Source organism: Hyaena hyaena, unplaced genomic scaffold, assembly GCF_003009895.1.
Source record: "Hyaena hyaena isolate Hyena2069 unplaced genomic scaffold, ASM300989v1 scaffold_858, whole genome shotgun sequence".
In the NCBI taxonomy this organism is placed as follows: Eukaryota; Metazoa; Chordata; class Mammalia; order Carnivora; family Hyaenidae; genus Hyaena; species Hyaena hyaena.
This window is the reverse complement of record NW_024081484.1, coordinates 331,214-341,030: the sequence shown is the minus strand read 5'-3', so window position 1 is coordinate 341,030 and position 9,817 is coordinate 331,214. Positions and strand designations below refer to the sequence as shown.

The following is a 9,817-nucleotide window of genomic DNA, read 5'->3' as shown; positions in this document are numbered from 1 at the left end:
GTTAAGTTTTAAATGTATGTATTCTAAGCCAGGTCAAGAAGTTAAAGTACTCTACCAAAGTGCAAAGTTAAACAAGATGCTGAACTACTACTGTTGGATCAAGAAAGACTAAAACAAGAGAACTAAGAAGCCTGACTTTCCCCTTAAGATGTAGCAGGGGACAGAATGCAATTCTATTAACAGTACCTGTTAGTGTCGTCAAAGGCAAGACAGATTCAGTATCAATAACATCGGATGCCTGGATAAAGCCATGTGGTGAAGGAACAATAAGTATTGTTTCATCGTCAATAGCTGTCTGATCAACTTGTTCTTCTATGGTAGGAGACTCTAGACCCTAAATAATAGCAATTCAAAAAAAATGAGATTGACTCTCTTCTCAGTTTTCTTTAAGATCCCCAACACATTTAGGCTTAAAAGGACTTAATACTCAAAACATTATCCCATATTTTATAAAGCAAAGAAAAATGAAGCCTTAAAATGGACAAAAGTAATAACCTCCTACTAATATTAAATCTTGACAAAACTGAACCTAAAAGCAGCAATTCAGTTACAGGTCCCCTGAATGTAGAAGAAACAAATGCCATTATACTGGGGTAAGTAAGGTGGTTAAGCTGAACCACAAGGACCAACTGCGAACCACGCTCCTGGAAATGGGTCCAGGTTTCAACAAACAATTCTCAGTCTATTGGCAGGGTAGGGGGGAAAGGTTTTAGTGAAAAACAGTGCTAGACAGAGCAACACTGCTGTCTGATGGACACTTGTGAGGTCACAGGTAGGGGTTTGCACTTGATTTTGTGTCTAGAGAAAAAAGGTTTTAGAGGATGTATGGCCCCCGCTTCGCACAAATTATTTCTAGGCTCTTTAAAAACTGCAGATTTGAGGCTCCAGGCAAAAATCCCGAGCCTCTTTCCTTAGCTGTAACTTACCTCAGTAACGTAAGCACGGGCTAAAGGAGAAGATGACTCCTCCTCTTGTTTAAGGTCGGTGTCAGAGATTTCTTCTGTTCTGACCATAACACTACCCATCAGTTCTGTGCTATTTTGGTCACTGAATTTGGATACATGAGCATCATTAAATGATGGCTCTACAGTTATCTTAGGCTGATGAATTTCATCTGGGAAAGTGTCTGCTTCTAGGGCATCTGGAGGCTCAGGAAAATCAGATGAGTGAATATCACTATCTACTGTCAGTTCTGCTTGGGACATGGAAGAAGTGATGTCCTCTGTGGCAACAGTCTGGATGATGACTCTTGGTGTGTGACACTGTACTGTGACGTTGTCACTTGTGTTCAACAAATGTTCTGGCTATAAAATGTTAAAGAAAAACAATGGTAAAGTGAAAAAGTACCTACCAGACCTGTGTTACAGGCAACAAATACCATCTATAGGTGGTACCCTACTTTCCCCCCACCGCCCCTCCCCTCTCACCTCTGGAATGGCCGAGTTCTTAACTATTTTTCTACAACCCCTGTCATTCTATCTCCTGTAAGGACAGACATGGGATGAGGGTTATACCCCAGTGAAGGCAGTGATGGTGTAAAACTATGTTCCCAAGACAACAGTGGTAGGAAAAACTGTTTAAATAAACAGACATGAGTTCTGGCTCTTAAACTTTCTGTCAACAAATCCTGTTCCCTAACAAATACTCGGATACTTGAAGGAATACATAATTGATTGTTCCCTTGAGATACATTATTTTTGAAGGCACATGGATTCCATCGCAGTAATAAAAATAAAAACCTTAGGGTGACATTCATGAGTTAGCCAGTCTAGAGAAAGTAGAAAAATTAAGGAACTAATGTAACATACGGATAGAGCATGGACAATGATCTGTTCCGGAGAAGCAGGAGCAGCAGCTGTCAGGGTTACTGTGGGACTAGCCGTCAGAGTGAGGGGAAGGCCTTGGCTTGAGCTTGTTTGAAGTAGGTATGTGCCTGGAGTGCCGGTGGGCTGTAAATGGAAAGACTACGGGAAAAAATGAAGATCAATACAGGTACAAGAACACTGCGTAAGTAGGCTTATGTATACTATATTAAGTCTTCTGACACGTATATTAAGTCTAGCTTTACATCCAAAACAAGGACTTTAGTTTACTAGTCACAGATATACTTCCCAACCTTGAAGGTGCCATCAAGTAACAAAACGAAAGGTAGAATATTCTTGACTTGTCCCCAAGTCCTTACTTGTTCTGGAGACTTAACAGACAAGGTCAAGCTCTGATCCTGCTCTTCACTCCTATGTCTATTATCTGGTCTTAGCTGTTTATTTCACGGCACCAAGACATGGTTGCACAAGCCACTGGGTCAGGTGCAGTAACCTGCACCGTCTTCCTTGATTCCCAACCACATAAAAAACTGGCAGTCTCCCCAACCCCCCCCCCCCTTTTTTTTTAAAGTGTCACATTTTTGAAAAGGTACTATAGCAGAGTTTATTGACTTGAACAGATTTTCTTCACAGTATAAGAAGAAATGTGCAGGGATAGCAATTCAAAATCTGAATGAAAAAGAAAATTCCTATTTGAAAAGCTGGTTAATTGAAAATATGTTTATCTTTGGAGACTTTTTTATAGAACTGTAACAAAACTCTTCAACATCAACAAGCCTTTCCTAGCCATAGGTTTCTATACAATAATTTGAGTTTGCTTTATCTTTCTCCACCTCCCCTGAAAGGAAAAACATTTGCATTTGAAAGGGTGATGTTTAAGTCCTAGGCCTGTGGTCTTGTGTACTTCAGTCACAACAACTCTTCTGGGTACCGATTCAGTGAATCTACATTTCCTTATTGCTATAATCACTACCTCTCAGGGAAGGGGTTGTGAGCATTACAAATTATTACAAAAGTGTCTGGCACACAGTTCATAAAAGTAGAAGCTGATCTTTTAATAAACACAACCTTTAGTAAATTACATGTGGTCAGGCAGTACAGTAAATACTTATTACATATATGCATTTAATATACTTAAATTCACATAATCAGTTTTTTGAAGCTGAAGCACTACTACCATCCTGTTACTAAATTAGGACAGAAGCCACTAAATACTTGATTGTAACCCAAGTAAAAACCTGAACGCATACTCTAAATGTATATGTATCTATTATTTTGACGAGGGGCAGAAGGGGAGTTGGCAAAAGTTCCCTACATGTGACAAATATGTCCCTATTTTGGAGACCACAGGATTAAGAAGTGGAAGTTTAGGTTAATTAAGTTGCTAATAAAAGTTCCAAAATTGTTCTAAAAGAACTTTTTGCTGTGTTGGCCATCCTCATGAGATTTGGCTGTGCAGAGGCTAAATTCCTACACTAATACCCCTTATGTTCTTTACAGCAAATAAAAGTTGACATAATTTAAATACTATCTACTTTTTATTTTCTTCCTGAATAATGAGCTAATTGTGGGCATTACCCATTTTATTAACAGAACAAGGACCTAAAATTTTTCTGTCACACCCAAAAGAAGACCCCATTCAAAGTAGCAATCATGGCCCATTGCTCCCCAAAGCCTCTTACGAAACCTCATAATAGGCAACCATTAATCTACTTTTTGTCTCTACAGATTTGCCTATTTTAGACCTTTCAAAGAAATAGGAGTCAAACACCGTATGGTATTTTGCATCTAATTTCATTTAGCACAGTGTCTTCAGGGTTCATCCTCGGAACGTGTTATCAGTACTTTCTTTGTTCCTTTTTAGTGCTCAGTAATTGTATGGCTATAGCACATTTTATTTACCCATTTGTTCAGATGGACATGTGTTTCCACTTTTTGGTTATTATGAATGTGAACATTCATGTATAAGGTCATGCCAACATGCTTTCATTTTAAGAGAAATGAATACACCTTGGATTAGAATTGGTGACTCAGATGTTAAATATATTGTTTACCTTTTTAGGAACTGCAAGATTCTTTTGCAAAGGGGATAGTATGGTATTTACTGAAACACTATTGTGAAATAATTCATTCCATAAACTTGTTGTCAGATAACCAGTATAAGCTTTTTGGTTATATGTGGTGTTTGTTCAGGACTCCACACAGGGGCGCCCAGGTGGCTCAGTTGAGCATACAACTTCAGTTCAAGTCATCATCTCACAGTTTGTGTATTCAAGCCCTACATCAGGTTCTGTGCTGATAGCACAGATCCTGCTTGGGATTCTCTCTCCTAGCCCCCACCCCCCAACTTGTGTTTTCTCTCTCAAAATAAATAAATCAACTTAAAAAATACTTTAAGAATTAATAACAAAAAAAATTTTTTTTAAATGATTAAAATGGCAAATTAAAAAAAGGACTCCATACAGATCCATAGCATGCACCCTACACATTAAGCACTGTCACTTTTAAATATTATTGCTGGCTTATATACAGATGAAAAAAAAGACAAGTTAATTATAAAAGTAGAAGTCTGATTTATGTCCTCTTTTAACCATCTGGCCTCAAAAACATGCCACGGTTGTACTAAATGCCATTCATGGTCATTTTTGTTTCATTTGTTCACGTGATAACAGTGTGAAATGAATGAGTTTTCTAATGCATAAAATGGCCAATACCTATTTTGTGAAGTATTACTCACTGGAAGAATCTCAAATGTCTGTAGTGTTCCGCTGTTTAGTGTTATTGTTTCCGAGTCAACAGTAGCAGCAGGGGACTCTGTTGAAGCTATGGTAGGAACAAAGACAAAATAAATAAAATACATAATCTCATACTGGATAGTCTGCATGGAAGCCTGAAGTCATTTAATCTTATGAGAGAAGAAATCTAACAGATTTACTTGGTATGGCATAGATCAGGGATTGGCAAACCATAGTTCATACCCAAATCCAGCCCACTATCAGTTTTTGTAAATAAAATACTAGAGGAACACAGCCACACCTGTTTATTTCCCGTAGATGCTTTTGTGCTACAAGGGCAGACTAGGTGTGATATAGAGAGTATCTGTTAACCCCTGGTATTAAATAATAAGAAGAAAGAGGAAGACACTAAGGCTAGCTTATAAAGTGATAGAACTGAATAAATAAATTTTCCTAGACATTGTGGTAAGCAGTGCAGATGACTGGAACAGTAGTCCCCAAGCACCAGGCTTTAGTTCTAGCAACATTACTTCCGAGAATGTAAACCTGAGCAAATAACTTACTTTGAACTTACTAAACGTTCAGAGACTAGCTGTCCTGCCTGTACCACGGAGTTGTGGGAGGACCAGAAACATGATATATAAGAGAGTACTATTTCAGAAGACCACATACAAGAGACAGAACGGCATGGGAGAGATCACATCATATAATCTCTCCTTACAGATGTGTCAATTGATTTAGACTTGAGCAGTGTTGGTTATACCTGGTCAAGATGATCAGGAACTAAGACTGACTAGAAGACATGTTATCTCTTGGTGCTTTCAATTGTACCTGTATATAAATCCATGTGAAAAAAAGATTTGGAATCAACTTTTAATATGTAGTATTTATTCCAACTATAATTCTTCCCAGTGGGAAAGAAAATGAGACCCTTTTCAAAATAAATGCACTTGATACCGGTTATTTCTCTATTAGATGGATTCTTAAGATCATACCTAGAATAATCTAAAGTGATTCCTGATAAATAACCTAAGTCATGGGTAAACAAACTATGGGCAGGGACAAATGTGGGGCAAAGCAAAGAATGATTTTTACATTTTTAAAGGATTGTTTAAACACAAACCTTCCACATAATTCCACAAAGACCTATGTGGGCTGCAAACCCTAACATATTTATATTTACTGTTCTGGCTTAAAGTTTACTAATCCCTAACTCCTAACATAAAGGAAGAAACAATCCTGCGATTTTAGCCTGGATGAAAACAATAACTGATGTGTTATAACTGATGTCTGACTGTACTCACATTTCTTGCTGAAAGAAAATTATTCTACATAGTTAAAAAAAATCTATAAATATTAGGGTACCAATTTTAAAATGTCTGTATTCCCAATAAATGTAGTCATTCCAATAGCCAAGGAAAGTTCTACCAGTCTGTGTGTACAATCTGTAACCAACAGTAGCTCTCATATATATGGGCAGACCATTATTTTCAGTTGCTTTGCAATTCTTCATACTATAAAGCAAAATAAACAGGGCTAAGCAAATTTTTCATGTTTTATATCACATTGGTAGAAAGCTAAAGCAAATAACCAAACTTAAACTAGGACTTTAAGACAGGTATGATTAAAGGTCCAAGGTAACTTTGACAGTCACTGGATATATGTGGTGTTACTACCACCAATAGATATAGCTCAGTGATTCTCAAAATGGGATCATAGGGTACACTTGAAACCCTGTAGGGTGTTTTTATATTTACCATAATGATTAGAAAGTATTACTGGCATTCTATGGGTGAAGTCAAGGGACATGGAGCATCTTGCAGTGTGGAGGACAGCCCTGTCAACAATGAATAGTCTCAAAATGCTAATCATCCCCTGATTGAGAATGACACAAAGCAAACTGGTATACTCTTGGCAATGACCTTTCCATAGGCATAGCATTTAGGTAGAGAAAAATGAGATACGTGTGAATACAAATATGGTTCTTAGAATTATTCTCATTCTTTTTCTGTTACTCTATCATGGAAAAAAAGGCAGAAATATCAACCTGGCTGAGATCTTAGGAAACAAGTTTCCCCTCTCTACAATAATTGTTGGGTTCTCATAATCTCCTTAATCACAAAAAATGTTGGAAAGGAAAGGAAAAGAAGGGTAAGGAGGCTAAGGAAAAGAAGGGTAAACACAATAGTTCCCACAGGAAATTGGCTCTTCCTGAAGAAAATTTTTAAATCTCACCAAACCTATTTCTTCTACACATGGCCTCAAATCCACCCCAAATTAATGTCTTTTATGAATTACTACAAATGATGTGCAACCTTGTGAACTTTATTCCCTTGCTGAATTGGCTATATTTCAGGTAGTATTTTATTAATCATTCTTTGTAACATCTAAAAGAAAGATGATTTAAAATGGCTTAAAATGGCCGGACAGTTGGTATCAGTCCTTCCTGTTACACTCATCTTTTGTGCAAATACCAACTGAGCTAATAAACATAAAAGGCTCACACTGCCTTTGTCAACTTGCATACATTTCTATCAACATTCTAAAGAATGAAAGGTACTAGACGGTAAAGCCATTACCAAATCGTATAGGTCCAATAAAAGTAAAAGCAAGGAGTCTTGAGGAAATACTTACAGACATGAGTGATCTGAACTGGAATCTGCAAGGCTGTCACAGGGCTTGGAGAGATGGCTGCATTGTCTTCCAAGCGGGCGACTCTGATCTGAACGTGCTGTACACTGGAATTGGAATTACTGTTTGGAACTCCAGATCCTGATTTATTCTCCAAAAGCGTTGGGTTGTTTTTTTGATTCTCATGTAACTGTTTAAGACCTTTTATTAAGACTGAAGGGAGATGGGTAGACAAAAAGAACATTGATTCTCCGACAGACCACCATCTAAGCAGCAAGGGAGGTGGGGTAAGGAGGGAAAGTATTTGGAATAAATAATTGTATACTGCATGTGAGATCTCAGCAAAATCATAATAAAAATATTTTAAAGCTACAACCTGTCTGGAAATTTCTGGCAATATTACCATCACAAGAAATTTTTAAAAAATCATATTATTCTTGTCAACTAAGATCCATTAAAAATACTCCAAAAAGCCCTGTGTGGAACATGAAAATAAGACCTCTTCCATGTCCTAAGGCTTCAGGATAAAATTTGTATTATTTAGGAAGAATATTATTAACAAAAAGTAGCTTATTTTCTTTTTAAAATGAATAACGTACTCCCCCCAATGCCCTCCAGGACTCAAGGACATTTGATTGTTTTAGCCACTGCAAAAGCATAATCAGGTGGCTGTGAATTTAATTCACAACTCCAGAATAGCAGCTCATCTTCAGCAAACAATACTATACAACCACCTTGAATTCTTGTGCAGGAAAGCAAAATCTAGACTTCCCCTCCCCCCCCTCCCTGCACTAGTCATGATAAACTCTATCAACCCTCTCAAGGTTAAAATCTGGGTGGGTTCATGTCACACTGGTGTTCATACACTCTTCTGGGTTTAACTCTGATTTAAAAATATATAACTACGTATTCAAGCCAAAGTTCTTCAGGATCTAGTATTTTCCTTTGGAAAAATGAAGTTGGAGAACTATACCAAGGGGAATGAATTTGATTACCTTAATTAAACACACTGTACGACTCAGACATGTGCCTAAGTGCAAAGCAGGCAATGAAGGGCCAAACATGCTATGCCTCACTTTTAACCAAACACAAGTTAAGATCTCTAGATTTACATAACAAATGAAATTACAAATTTAGTCTTTGTACTATAAAACCAAAGAATTTCTCTAAATGACAACTCCAGTTAAGATACTTGAAATTATTCAACACATAAAAGTTGATTTAAACCTAAGTTTAAAAAAAAAAATCTTTGTACACAATATGTAAATTCAATTTCTTCTTCACAGTTTGTAAGAGAACAAGAATGCATGCAGTTGTGTATATTTTCATCTTAGGTGCTTTGAGAATTACAAATCACACCCATTCTTCTCAAGGGAAGGAAGAAAAGACAGTTACCCAAAGAAATAGGGCAGAGGTTTAAATGAAATTCTGTCATGTTTCTGATTTCTAGCTGAGGAAAAGAACTTCTAACCTCTAAGTAAGTCCTGAAGAGTAAATATGGTAAGACTTGGGAAGGACATAAGAAGCAACTAATACATTACCCGGAAATGAAACATCCTTATGATTTGCAATTTGCCTTTTGATGGTCCACCATTTACTTCGAAGCCACTGTGGTGAACGGACACTGCTCCATCCCTCTGCTAACAGATCCCAGTTTATGTCATTTTCATCAGCTACATCAAGCTCTGCTATCCTACAGGTTAAACAACCATTTGTTACATGATATTTATTTCTCTGTAAGAACCCTTCTCTGACTACATGTGATGGCAATGGCAATAAAGGGAAGGGCAGCTTATGTCAGAGATGCTTTCAGGTACATGGGAAAGAAGGAATGCCAGGAGTGCACAACTGCTTCCAGAGCTAAGAGCTATGAAAACTCACTAGCCTTTTGTTAATGGTACAACCAATGGGCCAGCCTTTTATTAATGGTACAACCAATGTAAATGGTGAGAACCAGACAAAACACTGTAAAGGAAAGGGCGTAGCTAAAGGTTAGAACAGGATAAAACAGGTTTACTTGGAAAGTGTTCTGCAATGTTTATAGCGTGTTAAAGCAAGTTATTTCCTACCTCTGTGCTTTTCTATTTCTATAATAAAAATGTTTAGAAATGAGCTATTTGTTGATGACTAGTTGAAAAAAGTATATTAAAGACAAAATCCAAAATAAAATGTTAAAAAGACAAATACTACAACAACCAAAACAACCACCACCAATATAATAGCACAACTAAATCTGGAGTATAAATGGTCTGTTTGTTTCCTAGCTTCAATTGTCATGATGATTTTGATATTCAGGAGGGAGTAGCTTCTATTACTTCAATGTCTGAACATTTTCTTGCTGATATTTTTGCCCATTTCAGTCACTGAGTCTTAATGGTTAAAACGACTAATTTAAAGAAACTTAGGATTATTATCTTCTAGCTATGTTTGGATACATGTGAAATGTAAGTCTGATTTGGCCCAACAGGAAGATGTGGGGTAACTAGGTGGACACCCTTCTTGGCAATCCTAGCAGCCCAAGAGTGAAAGGCATGGAGACTGAACGGCCCTCTTCCCTTCAACATGGGCTCCCTCTGCTAGGAGTGAGGCACATTGCTGGGCTGGTGGTGAGCTGCAAGGCCACCGCCT

The 9,817-nt window shown here is 37.4% G+C and overlaps 1 protein-coding gene across 7 annotated transcripts in view; it reads right to left on the bottom strand.

The window, feature by feature from the left end:
* DMTF1 (cyclin D binding myb like transcription factor 1) overlaps positions 1–9,817 on the bottom strand; it is a 44,481-nt gene that overhangs the window by 1,355 nt on the left and 33,309 nt on the right. For 6 of the 7 annotated variants that reach the window (XM_039219957.1, XM_039219958.1, XM_039219956.1 and 3 more), the window contains 6 exons: positions 8,731–8,882; positions 7,193–7,402; positions 4,561–4,646; positions 1,809–1,964; positions 927–1,304; positions 187–334 (listed from right to left, as the gene is read on the bottom strand). In XM_039219957.1, the coding sequence (XP_039075888.1) occupies positions 187–334; positions 927–1,304; positions 1,809–1,964; positions 4,561–4,646; positions 7,193–7,402; positions 8,731–8,882 (1,130 nt within the window). The remainder of the gene's footprint in view (positions 1–186; positions 335–926; positions 1,305–1,808; positions 1,965–4,560; positions 4,647–7,192; positions 7,403–8,730; positions 8,883–9,817) is intronic. The other variant, XM_039219963.1, reaches the window with a different exon arrangement.